Raw genomic sequence first — 18,453 nt, 5'->3', positions numbered from 1 at the left:
GAAAATAAGGTCCTAAGAAGTGCCCCTTGGTACTTACTTATGGCACACAATAAGTAAATGAACAAAGATTTAAACCTAGATCTTCTGACTCAAAATTCAGCGATTTTTTACAATGCTTTTCATCTGCCTATTCAGCAACTAAATCTATATGAATGACAGTGAAATTTAATATTTGTAATCTGCTTGGCATGCAATTTTTTTCTTAAAAGAAAGAATTGGAAGTGAAAAGAATTTTTCATTGTGCACCTAGTATCATCTAAAGGTAAGGGGAATTCTTCTTGGAAATATACAAATAGACTATCAGGAAGATGAACCTCAGGGGAAGGGAAGGATGATTCAATGGTAAACATGGGCTGAACAACCATCCATTAAAAAAAATGGAAACCCCGCCCCCAACAACCATTATCCATCTCTATGTTGCTGTATGCTCATCAAGCAACTTTCTGTTAATTCATTTAGTTTCTGAAGACACCAAAATCAGAAATGGAGTGTCCTACATAAATGAACATGAGTATGCTGATGCTTGCCAAGTACATCCTTGACATAAAATAATAAAAAACTGATATCCTGATATATAAATCAAACCAATGGATGTTTCACTGGCATTAGTCAGCACATTCCTAGGTGAAAAGACAATAGTTTTTAGGTCCAAAAGACTGAATGACTTTACCGGGACAGAGGTAATCACAGTGAGGTTCAATCTCAACCCACAACAAATTGTTGTGCTACAAGAGCACTCACCAAAGACAGAGGTTATTGCTTCATTCTTTCATGGTCCTAGCCAGTATCAGAAATGAGGATCTTTCTTCCTCCTGAAAGATACTTCATTTCTTTCATTCTCACTCAAATACCCACTCTAAAACCCAAACAATTACTTTCCACAAACCTTCAGTCACCTGTGAATAAACCATAGCAATTGTCCTAAATGATTTTTTTTCCAACAGTAAGTCATTAAGATGCAGATTAAATAACCCTAGTGTTTTATGAACAGAAGTGTATATAAGCAATGCTGTGGAGGAAGAGTAGAAAAGTGGACAATAGAATTACCTCATCATCCTTCCATTCTGAGAAATCAATCTTGAAAGAAGGAAGAGAGAATTGCTGGCTCACTCCTCTCTTATAATGGACTGTCTCGGACTGCAAAGAAGGATTCTTTGTGCTGTATCTGAAATGGGAGTAGAGGCATAAGAGAGAAAGGAGAAAAAGGTGAAATTTTCAGTAATAAATGCCTTCTCTATATCCAATTCACAGTATGTCATTCATGCTTCTCTCTGCCTTCCAGGAATCACAAAAGGCAGCTCTGAAAGCTTGACCCAGAGACATTTCCCTCCAGACAAAAAAATCAAAACTTGCCATTTCAAAATTCTATTAAGGGAGTGGTTTTTAACTTCCTTCTACTGGACTGATATAAGAGAATGCTTGTAGCACCATTTCAAAAGGGTCTTCCCAAGTTCTTACAATTTATTTTATCATTCATATGTTCATTATCATTCATAATACATATATATATATATGTCATTCATAGATCTGCATAGGAATTCGTGTTCTTATGGAACATTCTAACATCAAATAACTGTGCTGTTATTTATTTATTCAGGCTGTCCATCTCTTGCTACTAAAAAGATAACAACTTACATTCTTCTCACCTCATATCTCACTTTCTGGTGCTCATTGTTCCTAAGGAATGGACTGGTGATTTTTGGAATAAAGAAATCAATTTGTCTTTCTTGTGTAAGCTGGTTCATTTGGCATTAATGGCCTGTCTGAATGACCTACACTAAGTGGGGTCACTAGGAAGAATATAAAAAACAAGGTGATGTTTGTCTGTGGTTCAAGGGCAGAGGTCACTATTCTGCAATCTGAAGTGTTCCCTTTTCCAATCTTTTCTTTCTTGTATACTGTTTACTTGTACAGTAGAATCTAGGCTTCAATGTCCTGGCAAAAATGAGTAGAAAAGATATGTGAAGGACAGATATTTGACTTCCCTGTAGCTCAACAAAAAGCAGTATCAGGTCCTAGGCAAAAATAGGGAGCAGGGCCAATACTTTAAATAGAATGGAACATCTTATGCCTTTACTATTTTTCTTTGACTTGTGCTCTCTTTAATTTGATTTAGTAAATATTAATTAAACACTTACTATTCATAGGGCTCTGTGCTAAATGTCTGAATACTTATAATGGAAACCATTTTATTTTAATTATCATGCAAAACACACTTCCACTTTGGTCCTTGTTGTGAGCACACTCATACAAACCAAAACCCCAAAATAAAACTGTAAATATAATGAAGTGAAAGACAGTATGCTTTGATCTGCATCCATCTGATTCCAACAGTTCTTTCTCTGGAAGTGGAAAGCATGCCCTGTCATAAGTCTAACTGAAACCATTTTAGGGGGCCCTAAAATATACATAGGGCATTCGTTTTCCATACAGTATGTAGCAGATGCCAGATGCCAGAATGATTCCTCCAGCTACACTTCCCATTCTTTATTCAAGTACTAGGCTATGTTCATGAATATGAGGAGATAATACTAGTAAGAAGTTATGTCAATTTTTTGTGACACCTATTTTAAGTAAAGGTTAGTAGTTCCATGAGTGAATGTGAGTGCCAAAGCCCAAAGGCCAGACTAATGTCAGAAGTCATTTTCAATTGTCTGAACCTCTGGCATTGATTAAAAGCCTCCCCAGTTGGCTACATCTAGGGAAGATAAAGGTGAGCATAGCAAAGACACCATAGCATGCCAGGGATTAAAGGAATTGTGTCAGGTGGATATGATTGATGCTAGAGGAAGAGCAAAGAGAGAGCTTCTAGTAAGGGTTATATGTTATTTCGAGGTCCTGATCACAGAGACATAGCTGATGTTTTATGTGGTAGCTTCAGGGGAAATGATTATAGATTTAGAAAAATTAAGAGCTACCCAGTTGGCCACGGTGCTGATACCTTGCTAAACCTGATTTTCTTATACATCTGCATGACTGTCCACTAACATCTCACTCTAATGCCTCAGTGTGGTGTGAAGAATGCCCTGAGGTTTTGAAGGCTATGCCAGTGGAATACAAGTTCTTGCCAAGCTGGAAAGGTTTCAAGTACCAGCCCAGTGACAGTCCATGTGTGCTGTCTGAGAATCAGCTAAGCTAAATTCAGAGAGGTTCACCACAAGACTAGCAACAGGGTTAAGAATTTTTCAGCCACATCAACTCTAAAATAACAACTTTAACACAATTTCATCATAGAGGAGTTATGATCTAGATTGGTGGAGGGAATACCCATGTAATATTTAAAAATAATACAGATTGATAGTAAAAGGAGATGTAATACTTTAATTAGGGCCATCTTGGTAAAATAAAGAAATGGCCACGCGCCTGCTAAAATCTAATTTCAAAAAACACTGCCTTCAGCCATTTACATTCCGTACCTTCCCTCTGTGCCAAAGAGGAAGTACCAAGCCTGACCACCCAATTTAAGCCACACTCTACGTTGGTTGATGTCATCACGTCAAAAACCGGAAACCCATTGAATGATGGAAAATGTAGTTTCGAAGTCCCCCAAATGTCCACAGGAAGTCTGTCACACATCTAAGTATTCCAGGGCTCAAATGAGCCTCAAATACCTCTCAATGGAACCCCGAAAATATCAAATAACACACCCACACCAAAGAAATCATAGGTCCTTGAATTATGGAAGTGGATATATAAATTATGAATTTGTTCTCCACTCTAAATAGCCTTATTTAAAAACTCAAGTTAATTTATATCTGGAATTAGGGAAAGAGGAAAGTAGAGTCTAAGGGCCTCTGACAAAATGGTGGCAGTAGAGACTTCAGGGGGTTAAGAAGAGATATGAGAACATTTGGGCTAACAGCCAAAACCCTGATCTATAAGGTGGCTAAGCTGCCAGGACACAGGTTCCTTTGTTGAAGATCTGTGAGACTTTTATTTGCCCATTGCTGAAAGTGGCAGCAGGATTCATGGTCAGGCCTATGTTGTTACAGACCTATTGTTGTTTCCCAGGTCCTTAATACAAATCATGTTTTTTAAGGCAGAAAAGCATATGTAATAATACATGGGTAGAGAAGGGACAGGGAAGACCGGTAAGCAGCAGAACAAGGAAAAGTAGGCTAGTATGAGAAGTGAAATGGGGCAATAAAAGTGCAGACTGCTATAAACACTTCCACTAGAAGTTTTACACTTCAGCCTCTTCCATTAGAATAGAGGTTCTTAACCTGGGGTCCACAGACATGCAAAAATCTATGGATATATTTCTTTGGAAGGGTCCATGAATATGAATGAAGGAAAAAACTACACCTCTATTTTGAATATAATTATTTTCCTATGTATTTTATTTTAGATATTTAAAAACTTCTGAGAAGGTATCCTTAAGTTTCATCAAAGGGGTCCGTGAAACAAAAAAGGTTAAGAACTCTTTGCACATTGTAAAGTCATCTCCACATATCCACTCCAAGCAGCACATCTTTTTATTTTTTAATTGTTTTAAACCATTACTTTCCATCTTGGAATCAATACTGTGTATTGGTTCCAAGGCAAAAGTGCAGTAAAGGCTAGGCAATGGGGGTGAAGTGACTTGCCTACAGTCACACAGCTAGGAAGCGTATGAGGACATATTTGGACCCAGGACCTCCCATCTCTAGGCCTGGCTCTAAATCCCCAGAGTCACCTAGCTGTCCCCCCCTCCCCCACATATCTTCTTCTGTTGTGAGGATATTAATAACTCCTGAGATCCTTAGTTATTGAAAATGAGGGGCAAAATATCATAAGCAGCAGAGTTGGGCATCCACCCTAACCCAGGAGATCTTGAAAACAAAAGTTCCTTGGAATCTAGCAGGTTAATTTAAGTTATTCCAAAGTAACATATGTAGCCAATACAAATAATTGAAGAAAGGTAGGCCAAAGGGGCACCCATCAAAGGACAAAATGCATAATGAACTTTTACAGAGCAGAAAATACTAATGCAGCAAGTTAGAGATTCATAGCCTCTTAAAAGTTGGAAGGTCCCTATCCTCAAAGGCATTTCCTTTTAATAAATTCTCTTTTATACTACCCTTGCCACATGGCTCTCTAATCTCTACTTAAAGGCCTATGTCAATGGGGCAATCATTACCTGTGACTAACTGACTTTCCAAGACAACTCTTCTCATTTCTGCATAGATCAGTTTAAAATCTAAAATCTGTTCCCCTAAAATCTTCACCTATTAATTCTAGTTCTTTTCTGTGGGATGAAGCAGAAAAAAGTATAATTCTTGTTCCATATGACTGCCTTTCAAATAGTTGACAATAGCTATTACAACCTATTTACTGAGTTTTCTCTTTTCTCTTTCCCTAGGCCTAAATATACCTAGCTTCTTCAACAAACCCTCATATAGTAGTACCAGATCTCAAACTGTACTATAAAGCAGTAATCATCAAAATAATTTGGTACTGGCTTAAACCATTCCCCAACTATTTGGTCAAGGGATATGAATAGGCAGTTTTCAGATGAAGAAATCAAAACTATCAAAAATCACATTAAAAAGTCTTCTAAATCCTTCCTGATTAGAGAAGTACAAATCAAAACAACTCTGAGGTAGTACCTCACACCTAGCAGACTAACCAATATGACAGTAAAGGAAAATAATGTTGGAAGGGATGTGGCAAAATTGGGACACATACACTGCTGGTGGAGTTGTGAATTGATCCAACCATTCTGGAAGGAAATTTGGAATTATGCCCTAATGGCTTTAAAAGACTGCCCCTTAATCCAGCTATACCACTGCTGGGTTTGTACCCCAAAGAGATAATAAAGAAAAAGACTTGTACAAAAATATTTATAGCTGTGCTCTTTATGGTGGCAAAAAATTGGAAAATGAGAGAATGTTCTTCAATTGGGGAATGGCTGAACAAATTGTAGTATCTGTTGGTGATGGAATCCTGTTGTGCTAAAAGGAATAGTGAAATTCCATGTGAACTGGAACAACCTCCAGGAATTGATGCAGAGTGAAAGGAGCAGAACCAGGAGAGACTGATAAACTGGGGCACAACTGAAAGGAATGGACTTCTCTACTAGCAGCAAGGCAATGATCCAGGACAATTCTGAGGGACTTATGAGAAAGAACACAATCCACATCCAGAGAAAGAACTGTGGGAATAGAAACCCAGAACAAAAACAAATGATTGATCACATGGTTGAATGGGGATATGATTGGGGATGTAGACTCTAAACGATCACTCCATTGGAAATAATAATATGGAAATGGGTCTTGATCAATGACACATGTAAAACCCAGTGGAATTACTCGCTGGCTATGGGGGGGGAGGGGGAGGGAAAGAACATGAATCATGTAACCATGGAAGAATATTCTAAATTAATTGTTTTAATTAATTAATTAAAGAATGCACACCCTTTGATCCAGCAATACCACTACTGGGTTTGTACCCCAAAGAGATAATAAAAAAGGGTTTTACAAAAAGTCATAGTTGCATTCTTTGGTGGCAACAAATTGGAAACTGAGGGGGTGTCCCTCAATTGGGGAGTAGCTAAACAAATTGTGGTATATGATGGTGATGGAATACTATTGTGCTATAAGGAATGATGAACTACTTGACTTCATATGAAATGGAGAGACCTCCATGCAGAACCAGAACATTATACAATGCAATGATCCAAGACAATTCTTAAAAGAAAGAATGCTATCCACATCAAGAGAAAGAACTGTGGGAATAGAAATCTAGAAGAAAAACATATGATTTATCACTTGTTTTTATGGGTATATGATTTAGGATTTTGGTTTTAAAAGATTATTCTATTGCAGAAATGAATAATATGGAAATAGGTATCAAGTGATAATACACACATAACTCAGTGGAATTGCTTGTCAGCTCCAGGAGTGGGTAGGGAAGAGGGAAGGGAGACAACATGAGTCACATAACCAGGGAAAAACAATTTCAAATTAATTAATTAATTAAAGGAAAACAATCTGGTACTGCCTTAGAAACAGAATGGTGGAATAGATTAGATACCTAATATACTGGGATAAATGACCGTAGCAATCTACTGCTTGATAAACCCAAAGATCTCAGCTCTTGGGATAAGAACTCACTATTTGACAAAAACTGCTTGAAAAATGATAGGACAGAAACTAGGTAGAGATCAATATTTCATGTCCTACACCAAAGATAAGGTTGAAATGGGTACATGATTTAGACATAAAAGGTGATAAGCAAATTAGGGGAACAAGAAATAGTTTACCTGCCATATCCATGGAAAATGAAAAATTTAAGACCAAACAAGAGACAGAGAACATTACAAGATGTAAAATGAACAACTTTGATTGGCCTACTTAAAACTTTCTTGCGATTATTGAACTGAAACAACAACAAAAAAAAATTCGTCCCCTTACACACACTTGGCCTGCTCAAGACTTTGAACCCCTTAAGCTCAGAGCAGAGCTTGGTTAAAAGGACCTTGAATTGGACCAGAGGTGGACTTTAAAACCTCAGAACTGAATGGGTTTTATTTCTGTTTTAAAAAGACTCTGTATCAGGGTCTAATTACTCAAATATACAAGGAGTTAAATCAATTGTATAAAAAATCAAGCCATTCCCTAATTGATAAATGGGCAAGAGACATGAATAGGCAATTTTCAGGTAAAGAAATCAAAAGTATCAATAAGCACATGAGAAAGTGTTCTAAATCTCTAATAATTAGAGAAATGCAAATCAAAACAACTCTGAGGTATCACCTCACACCTAGCAGATTGGCTAAAATGAGAGAAGGGGAGAGTAATGAATGCTGGAGGGGATGTGGCAAAATTGGGACATTGATGCATTGCTGGTGGAGTTGTGAACTGATCCAACCATTCTGGAAGGCAATTTGGAACTATGCTCAAAGGGCTATAAAAGACTGCCTGCCCTTTGATCTAGCCATACCATTGTTTGGTTTGTACACTAAAGAGATCATAGATAAACAGACTTGTACGAAAATATTCATAGCTGCGCTTTTTGTGGTGGCAAAAAACTGGAAAACAAGGGTATGTCCTTCAATTGGGGAATGGCTGAACAAATTGTGGTATATGCTGGTGATGGAATACTATTGTGCTCAAAGGAATAATAAACTAGAGGAATTCCATGTGAATTAGAAAGACCTCCAGGAACTGATGCAGAGCGAAAGGAGCAGAGCCAGAAGAACACTGTACACAGAGACTAATACACTGTGGTAAAATCAAATGTAATGGACTTCTGTACTAGCAGCAATGCAATGACACAGGACAGTTCTGAGGAACTTATGATAAAGAACGCTACCCACATTCAGAGGAAGAACTGCAGGAGAGGAAACATAGAAGAAAAACAACTGCTTGAACACATGGGTTGAGGCGGACATGGTTGGGGATGTAGACTCGAAACTACCACACCAATGTAACTACCAACAATTTGGAAATAGGTCTAGATCAATGACATATGTTAAAACCTGTGGAAATGTGCATCGGCCATAGGTGGTGGGAGTGTGGGGGGGTGAAGGGGAAAGTAGGAGCATGAATCATGTAACCATGTTAAAAATGAATATTAATAAATGTTTTAAAAAAAGATTTCAAGTTATAAAAAAAAAAGACTGTATCTTACTGTATTTTGCTGATTAGTTTTATGAATTAATTTTGTCGTTTTTTGTTGATTTTTCCTTTACACTGAATCATTTTAAGCTAATGAAGTTTTGGCTGCTAGATTAATTCTGTTTATGATTTTATTGTAACTCCCAAATAGTGAACAAAATCTATTAGAACTGGTCAAAAGATTTTTTTGACTGTAGAGAGTATTATCTGTTACTCATATTGTATTTCCTAATTTATTTAAGGTTTCATTTTTTTACTGTATCAAAACAATGCTGTTCTCTGTACCATTTATGAACATCTTAAACATTTTAAGTTGTAAATAGCCTTATGAATACTGGATTTGCCATCTCAACTATAGGAGCACATGTCTTAAACTTTTATTCCATCTTGATAATTGTGTACAACCTTGGATATTTTGATGCCTTGAGAATTTAAATTTTAATTTTGTGAGAGGTCTTTAAAATTGACTTTAGATGCCTAGTCCCTTCTGTATGAATGATAAGATTTTTATATATTTATTTTAAAGAATTGTCTTAAAGGATGAGGCTTTATATTTTTTATTATGAAGAATTGTTGTCTTATATAATTTTTTTTTAAACACTTGTGTTAGTCTATATGTCTTAGCCTGCTTTTCTATCAGAAGGATCTAGGATTCTTAAGGATAATTTAGACCCAGAAAGTTGTCTTTTTTTTGAATCTGATTTCTTTTTAGACTCTGCCCCACAATTGCTATGGAGGCAGTAACAGAGTTTGTTGAGAAAATATCTTAGCCAAGGTTTGAATTTGTAACAAGTATATGATTTTTTTAAAAATATCATAGCAAGTGATTATAATAATGGGTTGTTTACTATTGTCTTTAAATATGTTATTAGAAATTATGGTACTTTATTTGAATGTGCATTATCAATCTGCTATTTTGTAAAACCCATTTACACTTACAGTTCATGCAAAAGCTTAACAGGAAATGATTGTCAGTTTTGGGTAAAAAACCCTTCACTAGTTCTAAGCTATTTATTTTTTGATTTTTAAAACATTCTTTTATTTTTCTTCCTCACATGTGCAATGAAATATGTGTTCTTTTCCCCCATTTTTTTTATCCTTGAGAGCAATGTATTTTTCTCTGAATTTTAAATTTCCTTATTGCTTTTCCTTTTAAATTTTTTTTATTAGAGCAATTGATTTTTTTCTTTTTTTTCTCATTTTGTCCTGAAAGTACATATAATCGATGATTAATCCTTTTTTGATTTTACAGTGATATAAGTTGAATGCAAATATATATTTGCTATAATATTAATGCATACCTGAAAAGCCTGAGTCTATGGTAACCTGCCAATTATTGGTAAATATTATGGGACTGTGATTTAATGTCTCTCTGTCTGATTCTAGGAGAAGTGCTAAAAAGAGCCATGAGGTCGTGGAGACTGACTGAGAATCTGTAAAAGTGCCAAGGAGCAAAAGGCCATGCAGACCAAGGATTGAGGAAGTTCTATGCCAATACTGAAGGGCTTGAAACTGGTGTTTGAGTTTTGGAGTTGCAGCTTTTCTAACTCTTTAGAGGCCCAGACTTCCCCTTAACTTAAATTCCTAGTAAAGCACCTAAGATTGGCTATCATTATGGCTCATTCCCTGAGAAGGTGCAGGCAAATCAGACCAGGGAAATACATTTCCCTTATTTCTCTTATATATAAAATGGCAATTTTCTGTATTCCTGGCCCTGAATGGGTAATTGCAAACTGCTTAAATCACTTTAATTGGGCCTTGATTCAAATGCCTGTTATAAGTTTACTTTCCATACATTTTTTGCACATTTTACATTTCATTCACAAGTTAATTTTTTCTTCATTTGAATTTTCTTTTTTTTTTAATTATTTCTTTTGCCAATTGATTTCATACAACCCTGTGACTCAGCCATGCATCCTTAGCTGACCTGAGGTAACCTCTTCAGGGGAGAAATGTGTTATTTAAATTTTCCTCAGGGAGGGTATGTGTTAAGTTTTTATAATCATAATGTCTATATTAAAATCTATAATGTAAAAAAAATTTTTAAACTCTTTTAGGAGTAATTTCAGAGGGGTAATGTATAATTCTCAGAAGGAAATGTATGTTTTATAATCTATAATGTAAAGTTTAAATTCTTTTGAAAGTAATTTCAGGATAAGAATTTTGCCATCTCCCCAGAATCCAGACAATGAACCTGTTTGGTGAAGACACCATGAAGATGCCTGAAGATCCTTCACTGGATCATGAAGATTCAAATTTGAACTTTGGGGTGCAGTTGATTTGAACTATGGGGAGTTGAATGAGTTGAATGCATTTTTTTTGAATGTACACTCTTGTGCCAATAGGGGACTGCCCCAAATTGGCTTTTTGTCAATGCGGCTAGTTTTTATCCTCTTTTCTTTTATCCCTAATTTTCTGTAATTTAGAAGTTGACTATGTTTAAAAGAACCACTAAAAAAGACCAGTCTTTTTTACCAGATCTTGGGGGAAAATGTGTTATTTAAATAAGTTCTGGGGTTCCATTTAGAGGTATTTGGGGCTCATTTGAGCCCTAAGATATGTAGATATATGATAAACTTCCTGTGGATGTTTAGGGGACTTTGGAAGCTACATTTCCCATAATTCCTCTTGTAAAATGGAGGCAGACAGGAAGTGTGATGACATAAAAGAATGATATAAAAAATCCTGGGGATCATTGGGTGCCCTTTTTTTCGTACAAGGCAGCCAGGTGGGTGGAAGCTAAATGGCGGGCAGTTTGAAATAGTTCTCAGCCAGGCACGTGGTCTTATATATTTTACCAACATGGCCATGGTAATTAAAATATTACTTTTCCTCTTAATATCAGCCTTTATCATTTTTAAAAATAACATACATAGCAAGCATTTAATAAATTCTTTTTCACTGACTGGCTTGATTTAAATTAGATGGAAATTTAAAGGTCTAGGTCACAAGAAATATCAGGAAAGCGTTAGAGAATATGAACTTGTTCATGTTTCCAGTAGAGTTCAAGAGAAAGGATCCTGCAGCTAGCTCCAGTTCTAGATTTACAAAATAATGACAAAATTCTGATCTATATGCCACACAAAGGGTGACTAATCAAACTATCAGATGCTCTGACAAAGCTAAGCAAAGCAATTATATAATTTTCTTTGCATTGGTTCTATATTCATCAAATAATCTTCTCATTTTAAATGGTTTCCCAAGTAAGTTTTTATTGGGAAAGGACTATATCTCTGAACAAGTCTCTTGCAAGTGTGTCTAACCTTGATATCTGGCAACTATCATTAGACATTATTCTAGTCTTGTATTCTAGTATTTGGGCCTAGGAGGAATAGCAAGAACACTGTGGCCAACAGAACTTCCAGTCCCTGAACACACATATGATTCCAGGAGAAACTCACACTGCCATCCCATTCATGAACTCCTCCATTGCTTGGCAATATATTGTGATAGCCACTCGAGCATCAGCATCGAAAGTAAACTCCAGGCTATATGTGACCCTTGGCTTCTCATTCTCTTCTGTTGGGCTGTCAGTATCATCTTTGTACCTAACAAAAGAGAAAAGGAATAGCAAAGTCAAGTCATTAAAAAATCAGTTCCTACTTCTTACAAGAAAACTTGATATAGGGCCATCAGATTATCAGGATACCAGGAAAGGGAAAGAAAACCAAAACTTCCCCTTAGAGTTATTATCTTGCTTCACAGTCAAACTGCTTATTTCCTCCAAAAAGATCTGCAGTCCCATCTGGTTGTTATCATTGATAAACTTAAGGAGAAATGTCCACTTTCCATTAACTTACTTCCGTTTCCCCAATTCTTGAAATATGGTCATATGAAAAAGTACATCATCCTGGATAATATCTAAGCACTCTGTTTCTTAATAGGTCTTTTTTTTCCCCAAAGGTATTGCTTTAAGGTAAACTCTGCTGTGTTGTTCTTTTTTTTTTTTAAAACCCTTAACTTCTGTGTATTGGCTCATAGGTGGAAGAGTGGTAAGGGTGGGCAATGGGGGTCAAGTGACTTGCCCAGGATCACACAGCTGGGAAGTGTCTGAGGCCGGATTTGAACATAGGACTTCCCGTCTCTAGGCCCGACTCTCAATACAATGAGCTACTCAGCTGCCCCTGTGTTGTTTTTGAAATGTGTTACCTCCTGACAGACATCTATGCCTAGATTAGTGAGGGATACATTAGAGCCAGATTATTATCATCTGCTTAAAGAAACCATCCAACCTAGGAAAATTCAAGTTTTGTACTCATCATCCATTATATTGTGAACTCCTTAACTCCTAATGACTATCTTTTGTCTTTATTGATATTCCCAGAGCTTAGCACAACAGCTTGGTACAGAGTAGGAAAGAGGATCACTGTTCTAAATGGTGATGAATAGGTCAGTAAGTAAGTTTTATGGCTGATGCTTACTGACTGACCCATTCACCACCACAGCAGTCAAGGGGTGGCTCTAGTTTGTCCTTATAAAACCTGAGATGGCTATGTCTTTGTGAAGACTATTCTGAGAATGCAAATTTGCATGATTCCTAGACTAGGGGAAACAAATTTACATCCAGAGCTATGAAAGAAGTTCTATTGCAAGACCAAACAGGTTACAGGAGGTTCAGATAACCCTTAGTGGATTCCAATCAAGGCTATAAACTAGCTAAAGTCACATCTGAAGTCACAGGAATATAGGATTCTTGTGGTTATTTTGGTTTAGCCACACAGGGCTCCAAAAATATCTTGAGGTAAAAGTTATGGAATGTCCTCATAGCCTAGAAGTGCTATTATTTACAACAGAATGAAAGGGAATATTTTTTTTCCTCTTTAAAAAACAACCAGATCTTTGAGTTCTTGCTGGACTTGATACTTTGATGCACTACTTTCTTTTCAATGGAACTGCTATTCCTTTTTTCCTTCTAAAACAAGCCTCTCCCTTCCTACCTTCCTTTCTCTCAGGAGACAAAAGTGGGTCCTTGTCAGCATAGGAAAACCTCTATACACCACGAGTCTTCAAAAAAACCAGTTTCAGAGTTTAACAATTGAGACTAGAACACTGCTCCCTTAAACAATAAGAAACATTAGGAATTGCATCTAGCTCAAAGCTTTCTTTTTGTTCATCCCACAGGAAAGACAGGCCATAGACCAAAGTCAGAGCATTCTGCCTTCTTAACAAAAATAAACAAAAAAAATCATAATTGAATCATCCAAGAAATTGTTTATAGTCCCTCCTCTAGACCTTCAGACTCTTTTCATTTAGAATAGTAAGTCTCTTTCCATTTAATAGAGAATTTGATCAATTTGCCATAGACTATATCCTTCAGCCTCATGAATACTAGTTTCAACTGTCTTTCTTACCATTGTCCTGAATTCAAGAGGGAGAATGTTCTCCAAAAAATTACCTAACAAGTCGTAGAGAGTCTTTGCGAATATTCACCAAGCTTCGCAGGGTCTTCACAGGTTCGTGGGGAGCAGGAGTGACATAGGGAAACTAGAAGATAAAAATCAAAATCAATTTGAAGTTGGTATCTACAGATACTGCAAAATGCTATGCCAGACTATCCTCAAATTCAAGGGTACAGGTCTCAACAGTCACATCTAGCTACAATCTAGGCCAAATCTAGATACAATCAGCTGAATCATAGAGTAGCTGGAAGGAACCACAGTATATAACACATTAATATAACAATTTAATATTTTGTGCTAAAAAAAATATATATATATATATTTTGTGTTTTCTATTTGGCCATCAATATCAAATTCTAACAAGGGTTCCGAGGGTGAAGGGACCATCTATTTTACAGATGAAAAAATGAAGGAAGAAGAAAAACAAAATAGTTAAGTAAGGCTTAAAATTTAAAGATTATCAAATCCGATTTCCATACGAAATCCTTAAAAATAAGATCCCTTAGCATGTTAACATTATTTAAAATTATATAATTCCTGAAGCCCTAGAAGGATGTAAGCCTTTGTTTTATATTCTCTTATTTATTTAGTTTTTTAAATTATTTAGTTCCCTATTCTCAAAAGGCTACCTTCACTCTTCTGAAGAAACAGTAGGAACTCCCTTCCAACATATTTAAACCCCATCAAGTTTAGGGAATAATCCAGGCCAGTGATGGGCAAACTTTTTAAAGAGGGGGCCAAAGGAAAGGAAATGCTCATCTGTCAGTCTGTTTCTAAGGCAACTCTCCCGAAGTTTAATTGTATTGTATCCTATTCACTGTATTCTTCAGATTAGGAATAATGTCGGGCCAACTGGCCCATAGGGCTATAGTTTGCCCATCACCGATCTAGGCTAAGCAATGTAGACAGTAGCAAAAGTTATCTGTTCAAGAAGTTTGACCATCTAAGGTAGAAGACAGATGCAACAACAATTATAATGTATTCCAGGAAAAGTCAAATGTTAGTGATCATGGGAGAAAATCAAGAGAAAATTTCTAGCAGAATAAAATAAGTTACTATTAGAGTCTTGGAGAAAGAAAAGGTTCTGAAAATGGAGTGATCCCAGTGAAAGTTCTGTCCTATATTCAAATTCTTTCATCAACAAAGATTAGTCAGTCTATTAACTAGCATTTATTAAGGACCTCATAAGTACTAGCTATATAAAAAAGACAAAAAACAGTCCTTGATCTTAAGGAGCTCACATTTTTTTATTATAAAGATATTTTATTTTACCAATTATATGTAATAACAAATTTCTACAAAGTTTTCCAAAGTTATACGATCCAAATTGTCTCTCTCCCTCCCTCCCTCCCTTCTCCCCTCCTAGAGTTGGCAATCAATACAATCTGGGTTATACATGTATTCTCATGCAAAACATATTTCAATATTTTACATTTTTGTAAGAGAACAATACTATAAAACCAAAAACTCAAATGAATTAAAGTGAAAAATCGCAAGTTTGGTTTGCATTCTGACAAGGAGTTCACATTTTAAGGGAGGAGAAAACATGCAAATAGCTATGTACAAACAGGATAAATTGGAGGTAGTTTCAGACAAAAGGGCCTCAGATTCAAAAGGACTTGATTCTTAACAGGTAATAGGACTTGAGCTGAGATTTGAATGAAGCTAGAGAAGTCAGGAAGTAGAAATGAAGAAAGAGAGTGGTATAGATGTGGGTGGGGGAAGGAATTCAGCCAGCGACAATGCTTGGAGTCAAAAAATGAAAGTTATGTTCTAGAAACAGAAATGAAGCCAATGTCACTGAATTACAGAGTATAAGGATGGATGGAAGTAAGGTTTAAGAAAACTGGAAAGGTAAAGTGGGGTTTTAAAAGCCCTGAACAGGATTTTATATTTGATCCTGGAGGCAAGAGGGATCCAGTGAAGTTTACTGAAATGGGGGAAGGAAGGGAGAGTACTGTCAGACTTGCATTTTTGGAAAATCAGCTTGATAGACAAGTGGAAAAGTTACCCAACTTCTGAACTGAAATAAACTAATAAGCATTGGTTGGGGCTAGAGGGAAGAACATCATTTTTGTAGCCAATCCTTCAGTCCTTCACTCCTATTCCATTCTCTCTCAGATAGTAGTTTACTGCAGTCAGTCAGTCAATAAATATTTATTAAGCCCATACTATATGTCAGGCACAGGAGATACAAAAAAAAAAGCAAAAAGATAGTCCCTGTTCTTTAAAGAATTCAATCTAATGGGAAAGATAAGCTAACAAATAAGTATAAACCAGCTATATCCAGAATAAAAAGGAAGTAATCAACATAAGGAAGGAACTAGAGAGTTATGCCTGGAAATAGAAGGTCCTGCCCTCAAATCTGGTTTTAGACACTTCCTGGCTGTGTGAACCTGGGCAAGTCACTTGACTCCAACTGCCTCTCCCTTGCAGCTCTTCTGCCTTTGAACCAATACTTAGTATCCATTCTAAAAGAGAAGGTTTAAAAAAAAAAAGAGGAATCAAGAAAGGCTTCCTATATAAGGCAGGATTTTAGCTGGGACTTAAATGAAGCCAGAAGGTAGAGATGAGGAAGGAGAGCATTCCAGGCGTGGGGGAAGAGCTAGAGAAAATGCCAAGAGCTGAGAAGTAGAATATCTTGTCTAAGGCCAGTGTTCCTGGACTGAATAATATGTAATAGGGTGTTAAGAATGTAAGAAGCCTGGAAAGGGCTATGAAAGCCTAAAAGAATTTTACATTTCATCCTGATGTGACAGGGAGTTATTGGAGTTTATTAAATAGGGGGGGATGCCATGGTTAGCCTGGAAGCAGGCAGATATCACTTTACCTCAATTTCAGTGGTTAATTATGATATTTGGATCAGGAAACTGAGGGAACCACAGCAATAGAGGTCCTAGCGACCTCGTCTCATGCCATGAAGTCAAGCCACACCTCTAACAATTCTAACTACATTCATAGTCCATATGCATATAAAATCTTCAAAAATAAAACAGTCCTCTGGACTCTGTTACACACAAGGTATAGGCCAAAGGGCCCAAGGTCAAGAACTTGCCTGCACTGGTCTGTTGCCCAGGAAGTTCAGATCCATGTTTTCTCCAAAGAGGTAACCCTCAGGGTGGGGCGTGTCGAATTTCTCACCTCCCATGAAAAAGTGTGTGGCAAAGTAGTTTCCTAAAAAGACAAAAATACAGCTTCAGATCATGCAGGTCATCATTGATGGGAGTGCATCAGTGGTGAAATGAGCCCACCCAGAAAGGAGGTTATTCTGTAATCAGAAGCTGGGATCCACAACCAGTTTTCTTCATGGTCTTACTCTGGGAAATGTAGAGGATGCACAACCTCTTCAGATCTGTCTGTGGTTTTAGCTTTGTTACTTCACTTTCTGACAGCCTCCCACTTTATATATTTCTTTCATGAGTAGGAAAGGGAATAGCGAAAAACATCTCAATCTAGGGTCTTATAGTAATCATTCTAAGTTTTGTGCTGATTTCTGGTAAACCAAACTTATCAAGTAGACTTTAAAACCATCCTCTGAAACTACATGTTGGCTACCACAGTCAAGTTCTGATATTATTTTGCTGGAAGCTACAACTTTGCTCATCACTGTCTCACTTCTACTCTCTTGGCTTTGTGGATACACACAAGTCAACGGACATGAAAAAAAATCCAAAGATCCACAGGACCCCTTGGACAAGATTTTCAAAGCTGATATGATTTACAACATAATTCCAACAGATTGCTCTTCTCCTTTCCAAAGTCAAACCCACACATGTCCTAGATCCCATTTCCTCCCATCTTTTTCATCAAATTCTCTTTCCATCATCATCTTTCCCTCTAACCTTCAACTTTTCCCATCTACTAATATTCTTTACTTCAAACATGCCCACATCTCTATCCTTAAAATGTTCTCAGAATATCCCACTGTCCCTTGTATCCTACAGTCTTATATTTCTCCTCTTTCTGACCTTAAAAGTTTTATATACTTGGTACCTCTATTTTCTCTCGTGTTCCTCTAAACCAGTGGTTCCCAAACTTTTTTGGCCTACTGCTCCCTTTCCAGAAAAAATATTACTTAGCACCCCCTGGAAATTATGAAACTATTTAGTGAACTCGGAATAGAATGTAATACAAAAAAAGTGTGGCCTCACCACTCCCCTGAATCGCTGCAGCACCCACCAGGGGTTCGGTGGCACCCACTTTGGGAATCACTACTGCTCTAAACCATCTATAATCTGGCTCTAAACATCACTCAAATGAAATGCTCTCTCTAATGTTAACAATGATCTTAATTGCCATATCTGAAGGTCTTTTCTCAATCCTGATCTTCCTATACCTATATGCCACAAATCTGACAATGATGATTAAAATGCAGGAAAATTAGGGTCAAGAACATAGATTTAGCTACTTAGGTATCCATGAAACTACAGAAGGAATATTCCCTATTAGGATGT

General features: G+C 36.7%; 1 protein-coding gene across 1 annotated transcript in view; it reads right to left on the bottom strand.

The window, feature by feature from the left end:
* MGRN1 (mahogunin ring finger 1) overlaps window positions 1-18,453 on the bottom strand; it is a 122,304-nt gene that overhangs the window by 74,428 nt on the left and 29,423 nt on the right. Inside the window, exons 2-5 of the mRNA XM_044658985.1 lie at window positions 17,055-17,173; window positions 13,996-14,084; window positions 12,002-12,148; window positions 1,048-1,165 (exon numbers count right to left, since the gene is read on the bottom strand). Coding sequence (XP_044514920.1) covers window positions 1,048-1,165; window positions 12,002-12,148; window positions 13,996-14,084; window positions 17,055-17,173 — 473 coding nt within the window. The remainder of the gene's footprint in view (window positions 1-1,047; window positions 1,166-12,001; window positions 12,149-13,995; window positions 14,085-17,054; window positions 17,174-18,453) is intronic.

The sequence above is a fragment of the Gracilinanus agilis genome, chromosome 1 (assembly GCF_016433145.1).
Source record: "Gracilinanus agilis isolate LMUSP501 chromosome 1, AgileGrace, whole genome shotgun sequence".
In the NCBI taxonomy this organism is placed as follows: domain Eukaryota; kingdom Metazoa; phylum Chordata; class Mammalia; order Didelphimorphia; family Didelphidae; genus Gracilinanus; species Gracilinanus agilis.
The sequence above is the reverse complement of the archived record's forward strand: the minus strand, read 5'-3'. Positions and strand labels throughout refer to the sequence as shown.